This window comes from Hibiscus syriacus, unplaced genomic scaffold, assembly GCF_006381635.1.
Source record: "Hibiscus syriacus cultivar Baekdansim isolate YM2019G1 unplaced genomic scaffold, ASM638163v2 tig00110557_pilon, whole genome shotgun sequence".
Classification (NCBI taxonomy): Eukaryota; Viridiplantae; Streptophyta; class Magnoliopsida; order Malvales; family Malvaceae; genus Hibiscus; species Hibiscus syriacus.
In genome coordinates this window covers 555,851-581,011 of record NW_024062780.1, presented here as the reverse complement: position 1 = coordinate 581,011, position 25,161 = coordinate 555,851, and the positions used below count along the sequence as shown (strand labels likewise).

The 25,161-nt window shown below is 36.4% G+C and overlaps 1 protein-coding gene across 1 annotated transcript; it reads left to right on the top strand.

Annotated features, from left to right (window-relative positions):
* Positions 1-938: 938 nt before the first annotated feature.
* Positions 939-24,803, top strand: LOC120132164 (rho GTPase-activating protein 7-like). Its single transcript, XM_039148981.1, has 22 exons — positions 939-1,554; positions 2,828-2,864; positions 3,431-3,507; positions 4,037-4,107; positions 4,182-4,260; positions 4,359-4,503; positions 4,609-4,728; positions 6,236-6,313; positions 6,465-6,520; positions 6,601-6,670; positions 16,616-16,703; positions 17,511-17,754; positions 18,288-18,509; positions 19,605-19,952; positions 20,900-20,949; positions 21,226-21,286; positions 21,379-21,462; positions 22,111-22,224; positions 22,304-22,473; positions 23,163-23,232; positions 23,829-24,026; positions 24,432-24,803. The coding sequence occupies exons 1-22, from the start codon at positions 1,495-1,497 to the stop codon at positions 24,615-24,617; spliced, it is 2,628 nt and encodes an 875-aa protein (XP_039004912.1). The 5' UTR covers positions 939-1,494; the 3' UTR covers positions 24,618-24,803.
* Positions 24,804-25,161: the final 358 nt, after the last annotated feature.

The window sequence follows — 25,161 nt, the reverse complement described above, 5'->3', positions numbered from 1 at the left end:
TGCGAACATTTTCCCAAGCATGTTAATTGTAACAAATGAGTTGCTTCCTCAAAATTGGGGAAAATATAACTTTTTTAATGCATACCGGTGCAAAATAATAACAATAATAATCGAACTACGGTAATTAAAGTAATTATTATTTTAAACAATGTGAAATGACCATCCAACTTAGTTGGTAGAACACAAGGTTCTTAACTTTGAGATTGTGGGATCGAGTCTCATGGAGTGCATTTCATAATTTGGAGGTCTCATACGGAAGCTGCTCTCAACCTAGTGTTGGGGACAACCTACTATCTTACCTCTCCCTTACCTCATTACATATGAGAACAAGGGACAACCATTATTTTAAACGATGTAATGTGTATCATATTATCGTTATTTGAAATGATATAACACATGTTACATTAATAATTAAAAGAAAAAGATATATTTTTTGATATAAAATTAAAATATTAAACTAATATGCTTAAAAAAAATTAAACCGACAATGTACGCAAACACGGGAGTTAATTTTACCATTCTTTAAAATATAATTATTAAAAAAATTCTTTAAAATATAATTGAATGATCAACATAAAAATATATAAACAAATGAATGATCATATAAATAATACTTTTTATAATAAATTATATGATATCCATGATGTAGTAAATATATTTTATATAAATTTAATTTTTAAGAATATGTTTAACATTAATTATTCATAGAATGCTAATTTTTATACGAGTATTAAAAAAATAGAATTTAATCTTTAAATATAAATGTTTAATTTTATTTTATAAAAACAAAAAAACAGCGTCCTATATACCATGTAAAAGAAATAAAGGGTTTTTATAATAAGAATAAATAAAGATACACACGGTAGATCAAAATAACATAAAATATAATTTATACTACGACAAAAAAAACAATTATCTCCTGGTACGATATACAGAATACTTTGGGTTTGGGGTGAAACCGAGTGTAGATAACCGTAGCTATTTCTCCACTGTTTTCTCTCTCCAAACCAAAACCAGTGAAGTATGTGAAAAGCAAACCCTCTCTCTTTCTCTCAGATTTCCATATTACTACGACAACCACTATTGCTTTCTATCTAATCCAAAATAAATAACATTATATTCTGCCATATCGCATAAAACTATTAATCTTTTTATATTAAAAAAAGAAAATTAAGAAAGACGAAAGGTATGGTATTATTTAGGTGAATAATAATTTTATATTTATAGAGTGTGGTAGTTCTTCTGGTTGGTGATTGATTGTTCTTTATTGTCTCCATTAATCTTTTTTATCTATTTTTTTTTCAGGAGGAAAAACCCTAAGGTTAAAGGATCGCTTATTATTTGCTCCAAGTTCCTAGATCTTGACTCGGTTGGAGTTAGCTTGTCGATCTGTTGTGTTGACTCAATGTCGAACACCGACTGATTCGCCGAGAAGTTGAAATGACGAGGAAACTTTTTTCTTTCTTTCTTGATTGAGTATTTCAATGTTAATCTATGAAAATGTCGGCTTCGTTAGCGGCATTCGAGCGGCCAAAGGGGGGAACCTCCAACATGGTAACGTCCTTTTTTTTTATACTATTTTTCCTTTTTTTAGTTTATTTTCTGTTTGGTTGCTGAGAAAATGGAATGTGGATAGAAAAGGAAGTTGTAGGTTCTTTTGTGTGCATTGTTTGGATTAATTGATTACGTGGTGTTACATATAATGAACTTTTGATTAAGGCCTTTCATTACTATTTTTTGGTAGAAGTTGAATTTTATTTTGAGATTCTTAAATTGAACTTCAGTTCAGCTTGGTTTGATTAATATTTACTGTTATCATTCAATTTGAAAGAAAGAAACGTCTAAAGAACCAATGTAGCCATTGGAAATTTTCCATGCATTTTAACTATGAGATTTCTATATCTAAATATTAAAATAAATTTGTGTTTTTCTTGTTTCAATATATAGTTTTTTCATTAGGTTAAGAATTTTGTATCCTTACACAAAACTTTATCAGCATGCACGAGCCAAATCCTTTCTTCCCCATCTCCTTAATTGGATTTGGTTGAATTCTGCAAAATCAACTTCTAATCATGTTACAAAGAGAGAGTCCTCATACTGTTGAGTATATCGTTTGGTGAGTTAAAACACATTGTGTAAAAGAAAATGAAATCAAGATGGACATATACATAAAACAGGGAAACGAAAAATGTGGAGGAGGATTGGAAATTCTTCCAACATCTTTTTTGAAATCTATGAATTTACACTTCTCCAGTCTCATTGTTACATTTTTAAAAACACAATTTTAAGAATTGCAAAGTGTAATATCTTCTTTAACCGCTTCATAGAGATTTTTGTTTGCGATGGATGTTGAATACATGGACTTGTGGTCCACAGTCTAACATATTTTCCCAGCTGCTATGTATGACATTGAATTGTTTTGCTTTCTACAGTCACATTTTAATATCAGCTGGTAAATCCATGTGTTGTCACAACTTCGAGGTAGATCATAATTCTCAAGAAAAATAACAACAGCATTGTCCTGTAGTAATAATCATTGTATAATCAAATCAATTGGTAGTTAAGTAATTTTTTGAGAAAATCAACCTAGTTTATCATGTATATTGTATAAAAGCATTGCTTCAATCATTGATCGATTGATTTGCATAGCATCAACTGATAGCATAACAATAAAATTTTGGGTTTTGGTTGTACCGCCAATGATGCATATGCTGTATCTGCTCCCTTGACTTGAATTGATTAAAAGCTCTTTCTGCAAGAGTATATTTAGTTTTATACTATGCATTTGGTGCTCGTTTTTGGCTTTTGACATGTGACAGTTTCACAGGTTTTCAAGAGTGGCCCACTTTTCATATCCTCAAAAGGTTTGTAAAGTTCTTGATTACTGTTTCCTTCCTTTAAACTATTCTCATAGTTATAACTTGCATCGAAGTTTACTGTATGCCCATCGCTTCTGCATCTATAACTAATGCTTATATCTATTCACTTACAAAGATAAGGATAAGCACACTGTTTATTAGGAGTAGCTTTGTATTTAAATTGCATCAGTAGTTTGTTTATGCACATATCTGTATGAGTATTATATCTGTAAATTTATTCTCCCTCCGTGTTTGTGTATGTAGGTATGTGTATGTCAACCTACTTATGTTTGCTTATCTTCTTGGCAAACCATGTTCAAGTGTTTGCCCTTCTTTATTGGTGGTATTAGTATTAATTTTGCAATGTGTTCTTGAAGTGAAGATTCATGTTTTGCTCCATCATATTTGTTGAAATTGATATCTGGATTGAAGTCTCTTGCATTCATTTTTACCTGTAATCACCTCTCTAATGTGTAGGGCCTAGTTATATGAATGTTTTTCAAATACTCCTTTGATTCAGTTATCAACATAGTTTGTCTTAAAATTATTTTATAAATTTTGAAATTCTGCAGGGATTGGTTGGAAATCTTGGAAGAAGAGGTGGTTTATTCTCACACGTACATCCTTGGTGTTCTTTAAAAGTGATCCTGTTAGTACTTACTACTGTTTCCATTATTTTAGTAATTATATTATGACTTATATCTTTCCGGAATTTTTCTGTTCTACTGTTTCCTGAGACATGCTCGTATTAGGAATCTATTGTCTGATAATTAAGTTCATAGTTGCCTGATGTTTATTGGTGTTGTATCATATTCAATTTTTTTAGCTTTTTCCCTCACTTTTTATACATACGTCTGTACCTTGTCTTTTCAATGTTTTAACTTTGGAATGGTTTAATAGTACATCTTAAATCATTCAGGATTGTTGCACATAGAAGGAAGCTCATGATATGATTGATTTTATGTAACACCGAGGGACACAGTCATCGTGAAATTTTGGGGAACGGTTGCAGACCATCATGTTATGAATATTTTAGATTTTCCCACTTCCTGATGCTTTTCCCTATGCAGGAATTACAATATGATCATCGTCTTCCTTTTACAGTTTTAAATGATCATTAAAAGTTTATTTTCAGGAATTAATTAAAACAAATGCTTATTTCTTTAATTTTCTTGCAGAGTGCCCTACCACAGAGAGGTGGCGAAGTTAACTTGACTTTGGGGGGTATTGACTTGAACAATTCTGGAAGGTGTGGATAACAATTACATATTTTCTAGTATGGTTTGTGATTGTAGTCTTGCTTATAGTTCCTCTTCTTTGCAGTGTTGTTGTTAGAGAAGATAAAAAGTTGTTGACTGTATTGTTTCCTGATGGACGTGATGGACGGGCATTCACTCTTAAGGTGCATCATGTGTGGTTGACTATTGTTTCAGGCTTTCAGCTATTATTTTATGTACTCTTTTAGGACTTAATTGAATACTTGTTACTTGCCAAATTCAGGCAGAAACATCAGAAGATTTGTACGAGTGGAAGACAGCTCTAGAACATGCCCTCACACAAGCGCCAAGTGCTGCACTTGTCATGGGACACAATGGGATTTTCAGAACTGACACGACCGATACAATTGACGGGTCATTCCATCAATGTTTGTTCCCTAGAGTTTCTTCTTAATTTATTTGATGTCATCATTCCTTGTCAACTGATTCTTCTGCAATTCCTTTACTTAACTAGATTTTTGGATTTTTCTTAGGGAGAGACAAACACACTGCTAAGTCATTGGTTGTTGGAAGACCGATTTTGCTTGCGCTTGAAGATATTGATGGGAGTCCATCATTCCTAGAGAAAGCTCTACGATTTCTTGAGAAGTTTGGTAAGTGGTGACTTATTTGTTATTACTTATATTACTCAATCTAGTCCTTCTGCAGTTATGTTAGGTCTGATGGAAAGTGTAGTTTTTCTCACACACACTTATCTAGAAAATTGAGTTCTTAATCTTTTTGATTTGGTTTTGTTAAGCACCCAAAGGTTTTATCTGTGCTATCTTATCATTGGGGAAGATGTCAGATCATCTGTTTTGTTAGAGCATGGGAATTCATAGGTTTATGTGGTAAAGCTGTATGATTCTATAAGGATCTATGGTAGTTAAGTTTTATTTTAATATACTACTATTAGATGGCCAATGGTCTGAGAGAAGTTGTGGGGCTTTGGTTGATCTTACAGACACCTGTACATGCTTAAATGATCAGATTGCAATTGCTGTAAGATTGGTGCTTCTTTAAGTAATATCAAGGAGTAAAATGAAACTGGCAATAAAATTACTTTTTACACCTTTGTCTTCCTCACACTTGGCTACTATTTTTTTTATTTTGCGTAGCATGGAGTCCTATGCCTTCCCGAGTGTAGCAAAGTAAGATCCTTCACCAGACTAGCAGTTAACATTTTCAGTTGTAATGTGAAATCTTTTTTTGATAGGAATAGTAGGCCTCACACAAAAACCCCCTTCATGATTAATTGAACTTGGAAAAGTTCCTTAATCAACGGAAGGAGGAAAAGAGTGCCTTGAATTTCATTAATAATAGGATTAGAACATAAGAATACAATACCCTGAACTCCTTTAAGGAGATCAATAAGCAAAATAAAACAGCCCTTAAAAACAACAAAAGCGATCAACCAATTCCAGCTTTAGCTAGAGTATCAGCCTCTAGATTAGCTGCCCTATTAACCCATCTAATAACATCTTCACCAGCTCTAAGTTTTTCAATAATCTCTTTAACAATGTGAGCATAAACATCAGGACATGAAACAGGATCCTTAACCCAGTCAACAACCACCCTGCAGTCACTCTCGATGATAAGTCGATCCTTGATCCTGTGACGAATAGAGTCAAAGAAAGATAAGCCCTTGAGGATAGCTTTCAATTCCATCAAAGGAGGTCCAGGACCTGCTGACTCCATATAAGACCCTATGATTGACCCTGAGTCGTCTTTCAAAACACCACCTAACCCACTTCTCATCCAGTCAGCAGTAGTAGCAGCATCTACATTTAACTTGGGCAAAAATTTCTATGCACATACACTCTTTTGATAATCTATTATTTTCTAGGTTATCATCTTGGCTAGATTGCTCAAACCCACTAGTAGTTGCATCCCCCCCCCAAAAAAAATCAATTTAGAAATTAGAATAGTCAGATATGAGTTAAAACTTCATGAGCTGGTTGACCTTGTAAAACTTATTAGTTGCAATGCAATTTTGGAAGAATAAGCTGGGGGATTTCTGTGAATACTAGAAGAGGCCTGAAAGGGATAAAGTGAAAGAAAATAGTTTCTTTTTTCTTTGTTAATATTTTCGTTTCACTCATAATATTGTTTCTACTATAGGAACTAAAATTGAAGGAATTCTACGTCAGTCTGCAGATGTTGAGGAGGTTGATCGCAGAGTTCAAGAATATGAACAGGGTATCTTTTTATATCTAATGGACGACTATTTTAGCATATTTACATAGTTGTATATCTGGATCTCTCATCTCATTTTAAGGTTTTCTAGTGGATAAGTTGCATTCTTAACAATCATCCTAATGCTCTTACATATCATATTTTCATAACATAGGCAAGACTGAATTTGGTTCTGATGAGGATGCTCATGTTGTGGGAGACTGTGTTAAGGTAGCTCTGCCAGTACATTATATCATGTTTTATCAGATTGATGTTCATGTTCCTTATCATTTAAATTTGATGATCCACAGCACGTTTTGAGGGAGCTACCCTCATCCCCTATTCCTGCATCCTGCTGTACTGCATTGCTGGAGGCTTACAGTACGTTTAACTCTTTGCTTTGTTTTCTCTCTTTATCTTTTTATTTTATTTTAATTTTTGTTGAATTTTGATAATATAGCTTTAAGATGTTAAAAGAGATTTATTTATTTTAAATTTCTGTAACCCCCTAGACCCGGTCTATGCGTTTCGACTAAGTCTAGTGAATCACATTCATGATTCTTAAAGATATTGTTCCGAAACCATTATTCAATCATGATAAAATCACATTATAAATGACGTTTATGAAAATATAATAATTTATACTATAAAAATACAAATTAATTTAAACATGTCTTAAAAATCCAAATTTACGATAAACCAAATATAAATAGCAAAGGAGTAATCATTATAAAATCCAATACTTTAAAATAAGGCCCATGTTACCAAACTAGTGTCAATTTAAAAGATAAAACATTACAATACGATATACTTCAAGAGATATGTTGATCCTCCAAGTGCTCAATCAGGTGAATCTAACCAACAGTATTTGAAAGGGGAAAACATTTTCGAAAAATGAGCTAGGCTCAGTGTGTCCCAACATTACTATAAAATCATGATAGGTACACTAAACAAATCATAGTCCAGTAAATCTCATAAAATTATACTGCAATAAATCTCATAAAAGAGTTATCCTAAGGGAACATCTTAGGGCCTGAGAGCCTACTCAAGATAGATTTCGGGGCCGTGGGGCCTACCTAAGAACACATCTTAGGGCCGCAGGGCCTACCCGAGAATGATCTCAGGGGCCGCAGAGCCTACCTAAGAGTCACATTAGGTCCGTAAAATTTTTCAGCTTGATCAGGGTTGTACTTTATAAATTCGTATTCTAAAAATTCAATTGCACCGTGACATAAATTCCATAAATCCATAAACATGGTAATCATATACCATTTCAAAACAAAATCAGATAGCGGTCATAATCCATAAATCATCACATTAAATCAGTGCATCAATAAAACAGTAACCAAAGAATTCAGTGTACCACATATTAAAACAAATAAAACAGTTCAGTAATAAATAGGGAACACACCTCGATAATAGGTTCAAGTAGTAGATCTACTGATTGTTGGTCTCACCACGCTCTGCTACAGTTTTCGAACCTAATTTATAATAACACTATATTACTAATGGGTAGCATAATTAATCTCTAAAATCATAAAATTTACGGGTCAAACTCATTTGATCAAGTGGTTTCTAAAACAGACAGAATGGAAGAGGAGAGAGAGAAAAACGTAGAGAGAGAGAATTTGAAAGGAAAGTCAGTTCCGGTTGAGTGTTGGTCGGCGTTTATCGATAATCTAAGTAAAAGGGTCTCCCATCGTACGCTTAGGGAATTATTCTTAGTTCATGGTCCTGTTACGAGAGTCTTTATTCCCAGCCAAACTAGAAATCCAAAATACAAGTTCTCTACTTTTGCCTTTGTTCATTTTAAGAGGGAGGAGGATCTGAAGAGGGCTGTTGAGGAGTTAAACGGGATTGTGATTGATGGAAGGAAGATCTCAGTTAGTCCTGCCAGATTTAAGGATGAACGTTCAAGGTCAAGGGTGTTGCTTTCTTCTTCAAACAATGATGCTGGTCAGATTAATGCAGAATCTTCAAAATCAAGAGATAGAGATAATATTAATAGAAGTAGGAGGGATGATAGATCTTATAGGGATGCTCTGTTGTCTAATGGGAATAGAAGGGGGAACAATGATCTAATGTCTGAGGATATCCAGAGGAGGAATGTCAAGGGAAATATATTTGAGATGCATATCCCAACAGACAGCGCCAACTGGGTGAAGAGGTCGTTAACAGGGATTATCAAATACTCCTTTCAAGTGGAGTTCATTCGGACGGCATTATTAAAAGAAGGCCATGATGTTCAAATTGCGAGATGGGGCTATGTCTGGAATTCTTGTGTGATAGTTCTTAAATCTCATGAGGAGATGCTGGAGTTATGGAGTAAGAAAGAAGAAGTTTTAAAACAGTGGTTCGAGCGAGTGGAACCTTTACTGAATGAAGCCGGGGTACCAATGGCCTTCTGCATGGCGGAATTAAAAGGTGTTCCTTTGTTATGCTGGAATGAACCCTTCTTCGAGAAGTTGGCTGGTAGATGGGGCAGTGTGGTAGATATCCATGATAATACAAGGAAAAGAGAAGATCTCACAATGGCAAGAATCTTATTGAAGGTGGAAAGTCCTTTTGATGTTCCAGAGGTTATTACTCTTGGATCGTATGGAAGATCATACAAAGTAAGTATCAAGATTGGATCAGTTAGTGAATATTCTAGTTCGTTTTTCAATAATTTTCCGGTGGAGGATTCCGGTGAGATATTTTTTGAAGAGAGGATGTCTGAGAAGGATGAAGACAGATTGTTGTCAGTTCATGGGGAAGGTGAGACTTGCGCAGAAGGGGAAAATCGTTTGTCAGTGGACAATTGGATTGACCAGGGAGTGTTTCGTGTTTCTGGAGGAGCTAGTGAGGACAGACAGCTAGCAAGACTTTCCTTAGATAGGAAAGATAGTAAATGTGGTCTGTCAGAAAGTCAGACTGTTGGAAAGTTTAAAGTTGGTGAGTATGCAGGTTTGGGGATTAGAAGTCAAAATTATTCGGCTGATGGATCTCAGGCCCATTCTGAAGATTCTGGGCAGTCTGGGTCAAAATACTTTTCGGGTTTTATTTCTGGGCCAGCATATACAATTAATAAGTTTGGGGAATTGGTTGAAAACATTCATTTATCAGGAAAAAGCAGGGGAGTGTCCAAGGTATTGGAATCGAGTCCAATTGTAGAGAAGCCATTTAGTGTAGAGATAGACCCCGAAGAAGAAAATTTAAGACCATTGGAACAGGTTTCAAATAACAACTCAAGGGGGAGGCAGTTACTTCGCTCTAGAAGGGAGTTTACAACAGAGAGTAATGTGCTGGAAACTAGAAGTCTGAGCAATTGCAAAAGCGTTTACAACAGGTCGAGGGAAAGAAGATACTGGTATGGGGATTTGTTGAACATCTCGTCTGAAACAGGGGGTGCCGTAGTTAAGCAGAGGGAGCTAGATGTTGATTCCAGTACTAATATTCAGTTCTGTTTATCAGCAGAGAACATTGCTGAGGGGAGTCTTGATCCTTATCTTGACAATGGATATGGGGGTGGGAGTGTAGGAAGGGAGATTGAAGGTTACTTTTCAGAAGGTGATTGCTTAAAATCCAAATCTGGTTTGCTGATTAGAAGGAAGAGAAGAACTAAAAGGATCCTGTATCGTGAAGCCCTAGACAAGGTGAGCATTGATACAGCATCCTCCTCAGCTTTTTCGATTCTGTTGAAAGAAGCGGTGGAAACTTGGGAGGTTAGCAAGCTTTTGGGTGTGTCTTTTAAGGAAGGGAAAGAAGCCTTTTTGGATAAAATCATAGCTTTAGAGAAAGGCGTAAATGGGGTTAATAATGGATTGGTTGATTGAGGAGTGTGTCTGCACCTATTTCCTTTTTGATGATGACAAAGCTAGTAATATGTTCATGGAATGTTAGGGGTTTGGGGAAAAACGAGAAAAAGAGGGCTGTTCAGAATTTAGTCTCCAACTTTAATCCTACTTTTCTTTGGCTGCAAGAAACTAAGACTGAGAAATTTAGGAAGTCTTTTTTTAGGAGAAGTGGAATTAATAAACTAAAAGGAATTTTGGAATCTCCTTCAGTTGGATCAGCGGGGGGCCTGTTGTGTTGTTGGGATGACAATGTTTTTGAGCTGGAGAATCAGTTTGTTAGCAGGAGATTCATAGCTACTTTCGGTAAACTTCGGAGTATTGATTCCGGGTGTGGTTTCATCAATGTCTACGGTCCAGCAGTGGAGGAGGAGAAATCTGGTTTTTTTGAAGAATTGAGCAGTTTTCTTAGTGGACAGACTTATCCCATTTGTGTGGGAGGGGATTTCAATGTATATTTACAAGAAGATGAGAAATTGGGAAGGGGTCAAAGTAGGAGTTCAATGGAGATCTTTAATGAGTTCATTCTTCATACGGGCTTGATTGATCTTCCTTTGAACGGGGGTAGGTTCACTTGGTGTAATAACCAAGATAATCCCACTTTTGTTAGATTGGACCGTTTTTTGGTTGATTGTCGTTTCCTAGAGCTGTTTCCGGGCGTTGTGCAGTCGCTTCTACCAAGATCTTTGTCAGATCATAATGCTATAGTTCTGGAGAATAAAGGGGTGGACTGGGGTAGAAAACCCTTTAGATTATTCAATTATTTGATGGATGAGGAGGGTTTTGAGGATCTGGTTGTTTCTTCTTTTCAGAGTGGTAAGGATAGTCAGAATGAGGCAGGCGTTTTTAGTCTGATGAGGAACACCAAACAGGCAATTAAGAAGTGGTCTGGGAACAGAGAGAAGTATCCAGGTGCTTTGATTTCTGAGTTAGAGAAGAAGATTTCGTTGATAGAGGATGATATTCAACAGAAGCAAGGAACTGTTGACAGTGAGGTATTAATTGAATTGAAAAATCTAAGAGCAGAATTGTGGAAGCTTCACAAGATTCAGGAGCAGATCTGGTTTCAGTACTCGAGAACTAATTGGATTGTTGATGGGGACCGCAATACTAAATACTTCCACACTTGTGCTACGATTAGGAATAAAAGGAATGCTCTACTTGCTTTAAACTTCAAAGGGGAAACAGTTGAAGACCCAACGGCAATTAAGGCCATAGTTAAAGAGTATTTTTTTAAGATCTATAATGAACGAACTACTTTAGAGATTGATGATTTGAATCTGGATTTTCCCAGAATTTTTTGGAGCAGAAGCAGTTCTTAGAACAGGAGTTTTCTGAGGAGGAAGTGTGGGAAGTGGTGAAATCTTGTGGCAGCAACAAAGCTCCGGGTCCTGATGGCTTTAATTTGGGATTTTTTAAGAGGTTTTTAGATATTATGAAATTCTTTCATAATTTTTACTTGGGGAAGGAATGGGAACATGGTGTAAATCACACTTTCATCACTCTTATTCCTAAGATTTCTAACATTGGTGGTCTGGACGATTTTAGACCTATAAGCCTTGTTGGTGGATTGTATAAGATACTCTCGAAATGTTTGTCAAGAAGACTTAGGAGCTGCATTTCAGATTTGATCAGTCCAAGTCAATTCGCTTTTATCCCCGGTCGGCAAATCCTGGACTGTTCTCTTATAGCAAATGAAGGGATTGACTTTTGGAGGAAGAATGGTTTAAAAGGGTGTGTTTTTAAGGCTGATTTCAAGAAGGCATATGATACTCTTGACTGGCCTATTTTGTTCAGAATAATGAAGGAAATGGGCTTTGGTTCTAGATGGATAGGTTGGATTTCGAAATGTGTCACTTCAGCGACTGTTTCAGTTTTGGTGAACGGAGTTCCTACTGAGGAAATTCCTATGGCGAGGGGTCTTCGGCAGGGCTGTTCCTTGTCTCCATTGTTGTTCAATTTAGTTGGGGAACTATTGAATCTATTAATAGCGAAGGCTGTTTCACGAGGGCTTTTTTCGGGACTGGTCATTAGAAAAGACGAGAGGAATTTTAATTTAACCCATTTGCAATTTGCTGACGACCTTATTATGTTCTGTGGGGCGTCGGAAAAACAGATCTTGAATGTAAAGAGGGTTCTTCGGGTGTTTGAGATTATTTCTGGTCTCCAGCTGAATTTAAAGAAGTGTAAATTATTTGGAGTGAACTTAAAGGAAGAGGAAATTAAGGGTTGGGCAGCTATGATTGGATGTTCAGTGGGCTCTTTTCCCTCAGAATATTTGGGTCTCCCTCTAGGTCCACATAGGAACTCCAACATTCTATGGGATCCAGTGGTTCAAAGCTTTAATAAGAGGTTAGCGGGCTGGAAAGGCTCCTCTCTGTCACTGGCAGGCAGGCTAGTTCTAATTAAATCAGTTCTATGCTCACTCTCGATTTACTTTTTGTCAATGTTCAAGGTTCCAGCTTCAGTTTACAAGACTCTAAATTCTATCATGTCAAATTTTTTGTGGGGTGGTGGTGATGGGAGAAAGAAGATACATTGGGTAAGCTGGTCCGATGTTTGTAAACCAAAAATTGAAGGAGGATTGGGGGTTCCTAATTTAAAGGTGGTGAATAGGGCACTTTTGGAAAAGTGGGCTTGGAGGTTTGCTATTGAGAGGGAGGCGGTTTGGAGGGAAATGCTCTGCATCAAATATAAATTGGATCCTTCCTTGATGCAGTTTGACAGTAAAGTCTCTCCTAAACTATCCTGGATGTGGAGAGATATGGTGAGAAATCATTATAATGCTGATTCGTTGGGCTGTAGTATCAGAGGTAAATATAGCTTTAAAATTGGCAATGGGAGGAACATTCGGTTTTGGCAAGACAATTGGACAATGGATCATCCTTTGATGGTTTTGTTCCCTAGAATATTTTCTATTGCAGTAAATAAAGAAGGAAGATTATCTCAGTTTGGGGAGTTCAGTTCAGGGGGTTGGATTTGGAACGTTCAGTTGAGGAGAGAGTTGAATGACTGGGAATTTGAGCAATGGGCAAATTTGATGGTTGTTATCTCTGATTTCTCTATTTCTGCTGATGCCACTGATGGATTGTTTTGGAAGGGGAATGGGGAAGGGGTTTTCACTGTGAAATCATGTGTCAACCTATCTTATTCGGGTTCTCCCGATTCAGAGGAAGCTAAATTTTGGAAGTATAATGTTTGGAGGGGTCGGTTGCCTCCAAGAGTTGAGACTTTTCTTTGGCAAGTTATATTAAAGAAGTTGGCGGTCAAGACAGCTTTGGTTAAGAGAGGTGTTCGGGGCATAAATGATACTTTGTGTTCTTTCTGTAATCTTGAAGACGAGTCTTCATCGCAGTTATTTTTTTCCTGTTCGTTTGTTTGGCCAATTTGGATGAAATTCTTGGGATATTGGAATTTTCAGTCGGTTTTTCATGCAGATGCTAAAAGATTCCTATTGGCTTGGAATGACTTGAAGACCAACTCTCTTATCTGGCCATTTATTCCTGGAGCTGTTCTATGGACAATTTGGAAGACCAGGAATTTTATTGTGTTTGAAGGAGGGAAGCTTGACCGAGCAGAGATTTTCTTTCTAGCTAGGTGCAGGCTTGCTTCATGGTTTCTAGCTAAGGAAACTCAAGTTACTATTTCCAAGGATGATATTATTGCTGACCCGTCCATAGTGGATTCCTACTCATCCCATTCTTATCGGGTTTCTACCGTGTTTCCTTGGTCCCCTCCTCCAAAAGGTTTTGTTAAACTTAATGTGGATGCGGCTACCTTGAGTGATTGGAAGAGGAGTGGCTTAGGTGGTATTTTGAAAGGCATGTCTAGTTCGATTCTTGGCTCCTTCAAAGAGCCGGCTGGTCCGGGGCCCCCAACTTTAATGGAATTGAAGGCTATCCTAAAGGGTTTAGATTTTTTTGAATCTATTCGTCATAGGGTTAAAGATAGATTGATTATTGAGAGTGATAGTCAGGTGGCAGTTGGCTGGATTAAGGATGTGGTCTCTTGTCATGTTGTTTATGTTCAAATAGTTAAAGACATTATTCAAAAGCTTAGTGTTTTTGAAGGTTTTATTAGTTGGGTTAGTAGGACAGCCAATATAGAGGCGGATGTCCTAGCTAAGGCGGGTATTGGTTGAATTATGCTCTGTTAAGGGCTGTTTCTTTTTGGTTTTATATCTCTTGAGGGAGATGGTTTGTATTACTTTGTTATATTTGAGTTTATTGAATCCTAGGGCACTCCTTTCCTCCTTGTGTGGATTAAGGAACTATTTTTAAGTTCCGTTAACCACCAAGGGGGTTTATTGAGGCCTTTTATTCCTATCAAAAAAAAAATAAAATTTACGGGTCTTACGGGTGAATACTGGCACACGTGGTTTAACTGATCTAGAAGTGCTGGGTCGAGCTGTCGAACGATCCGGAGAGTCTCTTGTACTTTCAAACAATAATAATTTATCAACCCCAAGTCTTACTTAATTGATCAAAGCTAAAATTCTTAAGTATATAAGTATTTTCCGGGTTTGACTATCAATTTGGAGGATTTCGAGTATGAATTTGACCAAACGGTTTGCGGAATCGGAATCAAGACGTCGAGAAACATAAAGTAAGACTTTTCGAAAATTCAAATTCTTGGTCAAAATCAAAGTCAACGGGTTTGAGTGATGATTTGGAGACTTTCGGGTTCGAATTTGGCGAAACGGACTTCGGAAACGGATTCGGCACGTCGAAAAATGTCAGAATAGGTATACTCGAATAAAATCGAAGGTCGTTTAATGGCCGTTTAAAGCCGGTCAAAGTTATGGTCAAAGGGTTCAATAGTCCACATTCAAAAATCCCAAAATGTCACCTTTTTCAAAATAATTCCCAGAATGTCACCTTTTTCAAAATAATTCCCAAAATGTCACATTTTTTAAAATAATTCCCAGAATGTCACATTTTTCAAAATAATTCCCAAAATGTCACTGGGTCGGGTCGGTCAACGGGTCGGGTCAGACAGGTCAAACCGGTCACAACATCACCCAGCTGTTCGCATCCTTCCCCACGCGCAGGGGCGGCACGTGGGGGCGCGTGAGACCTCTTCCGGTCTCCAAAAATTCCTGCAAAAATTTCCAAAAATTATTTTAAGCGATTTTGAGTCACTTACCAACCTCGGCTCAAATTTTTGAACGGTGGAGAGCTCGATTTCAACTCAGCCGAATCTTTAACCGCTCCACTTCCCACACGCGCCGCCGCCTACGGAGACAAGGACGACACCGTCGGACTCGGAACGACACCAGGAACACGATGGTGCGGGACGTGTCGAAAACCGATCAACGATCAGAGATGAATTTAAGATTTTCCCGGCGGTGGTGCTAAAAAAAACGTCGATACTTTGACTCGAAATTCACGGCGTTTGACAGCGTTTCGCTAAAATTGGTTTACTGGGTTTTGTTTACGGGTCGATGATGAACACAATGGTGGTTTCAATTTTTGCGATTGGAAGTCGGACGGCGTCGGAATCGGGCTTGAAAGTAAGCGCGGGAGGAAGAAATTTGAGGAATTGCTTGTGTTTTCTGATTTTGAAATCAGAAAACACGTTTGGTTTATAATCAAACCTGCCGACACTCCTTGGAGGAATTTAGAGCTTAGTCCATGAATTTCCTTTAACTTCTAAAATGACCTATAAGTTTTGAAAACTTTTAATTTAGTCACCAAATTTCCCCAAATTACACCGATTTAAATATTTTTTTTTCTGGTTGTTACAATTTCAGTATGTATTCTTGGGGCAAATTTTGGTGCTTTATATTGTATTTTTAAAGCAAAAAGTGAAATCACAACTTGTAAAGTTCTGATTCTTTACATACTTGCTTTACCCTGTACCCACAAGTTTTTTACACTGTACCGCTGTACTCATGATTTTTTGCATGCTGAGTTGATATACTGACTTGGCAAGTCTAGAGTGAATAACAGTCAGCAATCAGCATTGTAAATTACTCGGAAAGCGAATAATTTACTTTGGAGTATGGAAACATAGAAAAGTATTATAGGGAAATTAAAAAATCTTGGGTATTTTGTAACAGGTTTTCTGTTTATATGTTAGCATTCTCAATTTCATGACTAAGTGGTCCATTTTTGCAGTCACTGGAATTGAATCACTTTATGAGGGGTCAGGGGACATGACTCAGCTAATGTTGTTATTATCGTGTTGGCACTGCCTCACTCTAGTTGTTTTTGTATGTATAAAATGATTGGACTTGAATGAACAAGCTTTTGTGCCTTTGAACTTTAAGCAGTTTCCTATGGCTTTTGTTTCATGTTAGTCTGCTGCAACTATTACACTTTTTTGGTCTGCTGCAACTATTACACTTTTTTGGGCTGTACAAGTTGAACTGCTACACTGTATGATATATCATCTGCAATTGTTTCACACTCTTTATATTATATTTTAGTTGTTCAATTGCTAATGTGTCTATAATAATTAATACTGTTGCTTTATGTTTTCATTGGATAAGAAATTGATCGGAAGGAAGCTCGGATAAGTGCAATGTGCTCTGCAATATTTGAGACATTTCCTGAACCAAACCGCCGCTTGTTACAAAGGTAATGTCCCTGTCAATTTCTAACATTACATGTTTTACTTTTTCCCCTTGTTTGCCTATTGCGCTTTATGGTACTCCTGTAATTAAAACTCTTATGATTGAATTTTTAGTTTTTAAAAAACTATGCTTTTTATACAATAAGTATATTTTTTTGTTAGTTTTATTTAATAACTTTCAAATTACATGTAGGCAAGAAGCTGTGGGGTAATTGCATTTTTAGTCCCTCCTAAGTATTAAAAATTCATTTTAACCCTTTGATTAAGTGGAAAATTCTCTTTTTTGTCCCCTCCTAAAAATCTTTCATTTAAGCCCTTTTAATATTTTTTTTAACTTTGACCCCTCTAATTTTTTTGTAATTTTATCTCGGCCCCACTTACACAAAGTTCTGGCTTTGTCTTTGATTGCATAGTGGTAGACTTCTTGTTGACATGAAACATGAATGCAGAAAGGATGATTTTGCTTCTGTTTATATGGTTTAATTAGCACAATGCTTTTACATGTAAGCAGATGCTTACTTGTGATTCTTTGAGAAGGTGTATTAGCCATCTGTTTGTTTATCTTACTTTATTTGATAATAAATCGTGTCATTTGTGGGAATGATTTAACCGATATTAAGCATTTAGGCTACATAAAGTAGAGAGACAGCTACTTGATCCCTCAGGAATATCTATTCTTGGGAGCTTTGAATTGATGATAGTGCTTTTCCCAACATTTTTTTATGTATAAATATTTTGAAGAGGTTATTAATCTTTCTCAAGTTATAAATGTTTATTAATTTATATAACTTGATATGCACCATGATTTGTAGGATTCTGAAGATGATGCATACAATCTCATCCCATTCTCATGAGAATAGAATGACCCCATCAGCTGTAGCTGCTTGCATGGCCCCCTTGCTTTTACGTCCTTTATTAGCTGGTGAATGTGAGTTAGAGGATGACTTTGATGCTAATGGTGATAATTCTGCACAGCTTCTTGCTGCTGCAAATGCTGCCAATAACGCTCAAGCCATCATTGCAACTCTTTTGGAGGAGTATGAGAACATTTTTGATGTAAGACGCTCCCAGCTTCAATGTCGTTTAATGTGGCATATCAATCTAAACGCTTTCTCTATGATCTCTTATGCTAAGAGTATTTTTTGTCAAAAAAAGAATGTTTTAGAATAATTCGTACCCAAGTTTTTTCCAAATAATATTTCATGAAAATTAAGCTAATATATACTCTGGGTTTTTTCAATTATATGATAACATTTATAGCCATTTTTCTCTTAGTATTAGTGAAGCATAATCTTATTTAGAATTTTATTTGAATGAATTAAATAATAAGTTTGTACAGTTGACATTAATGTGATGGCAATGCCATTTCATGAATTATCATTTGATTGCAAACTTGAGTTGACCAGGCTTTCATTAGTTATGGAAAGCTTCCAAATCTTTTTCTTCGCTTTGAATGTTTCTTATGATTCGAACTTCTCCTTCTCATAATTCTATTTTCAAATATTGTCAAGCTTCGCAATGTCAGAGCCCTATGTTTGTGATCTCCTTTCATATGGTGATATTTGTGGTGATTATTTCTGTTATTTCAGGATGCAAATCTACAAAGATGTTCTGTTTCAGCTGATTCTCGGGTTGAAAATAGTGGTAGTGAGGATTCAACTGATAATGAAAATCCAGATGTGAAAGACAATGGCTACCATGATGCAGAAAATGAAGCCAGTCCGGACTCAGATGAAGACCCTGAACGTGTTCTCAGTGGGAAATTAAGTGAAAGCAGCGGTTATGCAGGCAGTGATCTGTATGACTGCAAGGTTCTTTTTTCCCCTTTTCTCTAAAATGAAAACATAAAGATTATACATCAATGATTGCATACTTGAATTGTCCACCAGCCAATGGCGTAACCCTCTTGGCCTGAGGATATTGCTATATTGTTATAGTAAAAAATAAAGATATTTAATTTAAAATATGAATCGCTGGGTTGCTAGGCCGGGTCTGACCTGACTCTGGTTTAGCTAACATTTTCATTGTGTCAATCGGTTCCATCCCATGGGCTCCTTTTCACAAAAACACATGCAATGACTTCACATGAGAACTGTTATGATGTCTGTTGTGATAATCAGTGTTCAGAAACAACGACCGGATATCTTGGATTTGGGATGTAGTTAAAGATTCTTTGATTGTGCCATAGTACTTTTGTGTTGAGAAGATGATGGGTTTCATGCTTGTTAACATTTTATTTCCTTGCTCTTTTGTGCATACTCTGTTGCTGGGATCATTTGTTTTGATTCTTTGAGATTCTCTGTGATTATACAACTTGAACAATCATGCCATGCAAACAAGTAGCTCGACTTTTGGTTATCCATAGAGATACGGAAGTGCATGCTAATTCAAGTGATGGAGTGTGTAGTTTTTAGATGGATTTGTCATTTGATGGTAGTATCAAAGAGGATAAATTGAAAAAGGAAGTATTTACATGTTATGGAAAAGCAGTGAGGATTAATTAGCAGAACTTCAGCACCAATAGTTTCATATGTGAACTATATTAAGTAATGATATGCCCCTCGAGAAGATCAGAAGATTTCAACCTGTATCAAATGAAGAGCATGCTTTTATGTATGTGACTTACCCCATCTAGTTTTAAGGTTTCTGTTACATGCTAAACATTAGCTTGATAAAAGACTGGAGATTGAAAGAACTAAACCTTGTTTTTGCTTTTAAGATTGTTTGATGTTCGCACATCCAATGTTATCTTAATAACAGTATCCCCCTTGACATCATCCCTGTGAACTTTGTCAAAACGTGGATGCTAAATTTAATGCTGATTGGTCATTGCTTCCTGTTCTGATAGTTGGAGAACTCGAGTGATAATCCTTTAACCAATTGATACATTCATTTTCTGCGTACAGGCATTTGGGTTTGAGGGTTCAGATGTTGCCTCCCCTAGAAGCAATAATACTCAGGCTGAGAGTTCAACCTTAGCTGTAGACCCTTTGCAGATGCGATGTCCTGATCCTCAGCTGGAGGAACATGATAAACAAAATAAAGGAAATGAAAACCTAACTGATGAGATAGATGTCCCAAGTGTGTTACCTACTGGTGAATCTTACCAATCAATGGGTGAGATTCTTTCTTCAATGGATCCTGGCCATCTTATATCTGCACCTGAACTTGAATCTTCTACTGAGAAGCCAGTTGGTAAAGCTAGAGGCTCCGGCATTCCTGCGAAGAAATCAACATTTTGGGGAAGAAGCAATGTAAGTTACCATTCTATGATGTATTGCGTAATTGTGTGGATCCATCAGTACACACAATTTTATTCAGCAATTTGGAATGGATTTTAGATAAGAAAATATGGTTGGTTAACTTAGACATGATCTTTGTCTTGGTAAACTTTCCAATGATGGAGACACGGAAAAATTATCTTTGAAGGAGTTTTAGAATAAAGTTGAAGGCTCTTTAATTCTTGCATCATTGCTTTGTGCTTCATTCCTGCTTTCTTGGATTTTCCGTCACACGAGTCACAGTTTATTTTCTTTCTCTCTCTCTCTCTCTAGTTTTTGATAAACCCTGCGTGCAATGCTTAACAAACAAACTTCGTGCCTACAACTGCAAGGCTATAACTATTCCATCATTCCATAGATAAAGCTCCAAGTGATACAGACATTGCATTTATTGTTCAGTTCAGTGTTTGTGGGTAGTATGGCTTCAGCTCATGTCAAACCAGTTTGGAAGGCTGCTCCAGTTTTTATTTCATTAATAAATTTACTCTTATCTACTTACTCCATTGTGTTCCAACTCTTGTCAAATTCTTTTGGCCCTGGACTTACTTGGAAGGCTGCTCGTTTTTTTGCACTCCAATAGCAAATATGATTGTTGCGTTAACTAGCTAAGAAATGTTAATGGAGATCCTGTCTTTTATTAGAAATTGCTTGTTTACATGTCTGACTGGCTTGATAATTTGCATTGATTACCTTCCCCTGTATTTAGACTACATAAGGGAACAAACATATTTCTAAAAACTGTTACTGCACTCAGTAGGAGCATGTGTGCATCTTAATTGTTGTTCCTTATTTTGTTGGCGGAGGTACACATGCTTTGGTTTCACACATGGAAACACAATGAGATGTCTTATTTATTTTCACAGTTTTGTTGACAGAGTAAAACTATCCCCACTTGAATCTTCATTTGCTTTATTATACAGGCCAGAAAGACACCATCAATGGAATCTGTTGATTCTTCTGGTGAAGAAGAGTAAGTTACTTATTAGATCTTATAGCTTTCTGCTTTATTATTTGGATTTCTTTAAGCTAGTCGTCTGCATTTGAAAACTATTTCTCGGGTTTTGTGCTTTTGCAAATCTTAGTTAGCACAATCATGAATTTTAGTCCATCTTAAAAATCCATGTTGTAAGATCCCACATGTTAAAACAGCGTGCAGTTGAGTTCTTATTTTAAAACTGTCTAAATATAGCTTACATTTATATTATATTTGCAAAATCAATTTGTTGGTTTCCCCCCCTTCATTCAGACTTGCTATACAGAGGCTTGAGATTGCTAAGAATGATCTACAACATCGTATTGCAAAAGAGGTAAGCAGTGAGCATTATTTCTTAGAAATCATAATATGCTCGATCAAAATATATTTTCTCTCCACTGACATATTGCTCGCAACCTTCTATAGGCTAGAGGAAATGCTATTTTACAAGCTAGCTTGGAAAGAAGAAAGCAAGCCTTGCATGAACGTCGCTTGGCACTTGAACAAGATGTATTTCCTTCTTACTTATTGAACACCTATTTTAACCTAGAGATTTTTACTTCTTAATTTGCCTGCTGATATTTGTACTACATGTTTGGCAAGTAATTGAGTGTAAGCATTTTGGATTAGTACTATGTACTTTGTTAAGGCCTGTTTCTGTATATTTCTTCGTTTGCTTTAGTGAGCGTCTTAAATTGCTAGATCCGTGAACTTCTTTACCTGTTGAAAGAGATGGTTTTAAAATTTTCTGGATAGTAGCAATATAACAGGCTCTTGCAGTTGCAAATATCTTTCTACTGCTGTTGCTTACATACACCCAATATAAAATGCCTTCGGGAAGTGAGGGTTTTTGGATTGATGATGGCGCTTAGATGACTCGAAATTCAATCTGCGGAGGGTCATGCTAACTTGACAATTTTATGGCTTGCATTTATTGTGAAATAGTTATATATTGAAATTGTTTTCGGTAACTTTTGGAGACGTAGAGAAAAAGGGTAGTAATTGGGTACTTTATGAAGTGTTGTGCAGAATCTCTAACACAACAAAAGTCTATCTTCTTTCATTCGAATATGATTTTTCTTCGACAATTTCTCTAACCTTTTGTTGAAGATTTATGATTCTGGTTGTGTTCCTACTCACCCTTAAATGATTTTTCAGGTTTCTAGATTGCAAGAGCAGTTGCAAGCTGAAAGGGATCTTAGAGCAGCCCTTGAAGTTGGATTGAGCATGTCATCTGGACAATTTTCTAGTTCTCGTGGAATAGATTCCAAGGTTGGTACTGATGCCAAGAGAACCATTATTCTTTATAAATCTAGCATTCCTCATTCTTATAACTTGAAATGACGTGAAGACGAGGGCTGAGCTAGAAGAGATTGCTCTTGCTGAAGCTGATGTGGCTAGATTGAAGCAGAAAGTTGCAGAACTCCATCATCAGCTGAATCAGCAGCGACAACATCATTTTGGTTCACTATCTGATGCATGTGACCATTATCAACATGTCCAAAATCGTAACTCTGAACAGTGAGTTGATGGATTTTTTTTTTTTGAACAATGAGTTAATGGAATCTTTCTGTTCATTTATTTCTAAAGCTCTGTATGTCTAAGCTTAGTTGGCAGTTGCATGGCAGATTCATGAGGTCATGATGAATAATGATTGTTATCAATGAAGTAATTACTCATGTCAGTACTGGATTGAGATTTTGAACGTACTTTATCAGATGAATGTTTATTTTTGCGCATGAAATCATGCGACTTGTTTCGACTGTTGGTTCCTTGCATTAGGAGTTATATTTCAAGTTCCTTCTTGAGGATTCTGAAACCCTCATATAAATTTAGCGAAGGTTCTTTCGCTATATAGGTGAATTCAAACACTTAAGAGGATAGATTTATATTATGCCTTGAAATAGTCTTGAAAAATATGCCTTTCTTATAGGTGGACCTTGTTGAGTGGATTGTGGGAGGAGAGCCATCTTTTTAGTAGTTTCTGAATCGTTGAAGCCAGAAGCCTTATACAAATTAGGCTTGGGTTTGATGTTTGAAACGGATGTGGTTACTACTATTTATAAAATAATCAATGACTAAATCCCAGCGAAGAAGAAAACTTTTTTGCCAGATGGTTATGAACAATTTTTATTACTTGAAGTGGTAGTTATTATAATTTTGTCAACTTCTTTTCCTTGTACCTAAATGTATTTATATAAATTTTGAAGGAGGTTTCTTCAGCAAGATTTTGATACAACCCTTGCCTTTTGTAATCATGAGAGGAAACATAGAACTGAGGTACGTCTTCACTGCATTTAAAAAAAAAATCTATGCGTCATCTCCGTGGATTGAAATGGAATTTCATCTTAGAGGTATGCCTTCATCAGAGTGAAAGCTGTTTGTCCTCATTTTGTGTTTTCCTTGGAAATGATGATAATTTTTGTTTGTTTTCGTCAAAATATACTTGGGGCTCTAATTTTGCCTATAATGAAAAGCTTGAGCTCAATCCGTAACTTTTAGCTCTAGCTTGACTGAGTACCATTTTCAGTCTGGAGCTGGAGCTGGAGCTCAAGTTAAGCATTTCCAATTTCACATTTCTTGTTCCATTTGATATGTTTTCCTTTACATATAAAATTGACTGATGCTCGTTCTGACTTCTGCATGCCGTGGACTAAGGAGTTTTATTGGTAATGACAACAAAAGTAAATTCATGATGAGTACAGATCAGTTAATACCTTCAATTTTTCTGCATCAGTTCCTGTTCTAATGCTATCACCTTTGAACTTTTTCTATCTCCAAAAAATTGTCTTTTTTGCTGTTATCTCATTTCACATATTCATGTTCAGTCTTAGTTTTATCAACTGTAATAGGCAATTTTAAAACCATCTCTGCAGGAAAGTTTGTTAGGGTCAGATTGGAGGAATGTGAAAGGACGGGAATTGGCAGTTGGCAACAGCAGCCGACCGCCTACTCGAAAGCAGTTGGTGGAGTCATCAAGCTTGAGTGACTCAAAAGGCACTGAGCTGTCGGCTAATACGTCTATGGATGAGGTCAACTCTACCTCTATCCCGTCCACTGCAAGAGCAGCAGAGGTAACACTGATTAATTGTCTGTTTCTATTCTACAGGGAACCTTGGTTCTTTCAAAATTTTGACTTTTGATATCAGAATCTATATGAACATTGACTATTAATTATGAACCTTTTTAGTTGGCAGGCAGTGGTGGATCTTGGCAATACCGTTTGGAGGTCTAAATTTTTGAAGGGTTTAATTTAAAATTTTCAAAAAAGTGAAGGTTTAACTAAAATTTTGAGACTTAAAACTTTTAGTAGGGGACTTAAAAAATACTCGAGATTGAAAACATAATAAGAAATTTTAAAATTTTGAAGGGGTCAAATTATTTGTTTAATATAAAGGATTAAATTATAAATTTCAAAAAAAAAATTGTTTTGGGGTGGGGTCAGCCCCTGTTGGCGCTGATGGTGCTATGATTTGCAGGTACTTGATTATCCAAGACAGCCTTCGGCAGCTTCATCAGCGCTGGTAGAATTAACAAGCCGTCTTGATTTTTTCAAGGAAAGGCGTTCCCAACTAATAGAACAGCTTCACAACCTTGATCTGAACTATGGAACATCCTCCCAGGATTTTTTATACAATCCACCACCACCGCCCCCATGGAACTAACCAATGAATGCCTTGTTGTACATCTTAAATTGTTGCATGTAAACTAATTTTACTCTCATCTTTTGGGGATTGTGAAGGTGATTCGAGTTGTATTCAGGATGTTTGAATTTTTGTATGGGATGGTGTATAACAAAAAACCATTAGCCTTGTCAATAGTATAAGGAGCTTGAGAGGTATGTCTGTTTGTATCTGAACGAATGTTTTTAAAGTGAGATTCCCGTTCTTGTTTTGAGCCCCCATTTTATTGTATATTGTCATCATCTCTAAACTACTACATACGTACGAAAAGGTTGTGGCATTGCCAACCCTATCTGTCGGAGTGTTCATTGATAGATTGGGATAGCTCCAAGATGAGTGCTCTAATAATTCGACCACCGTTCATAGAATCAGTCATCTCCCCGATGGCCAAACAATCACTTCCAGTGGCTCAGTAAGAGCATAAAAGGCTACCTATATATGTAGCTAATCATTAATATCTTAGAAACGATAAAATAAAATAAAAATCACGATTAGAGAGAAGCCAAAACCAATTTTTTAAAAACAA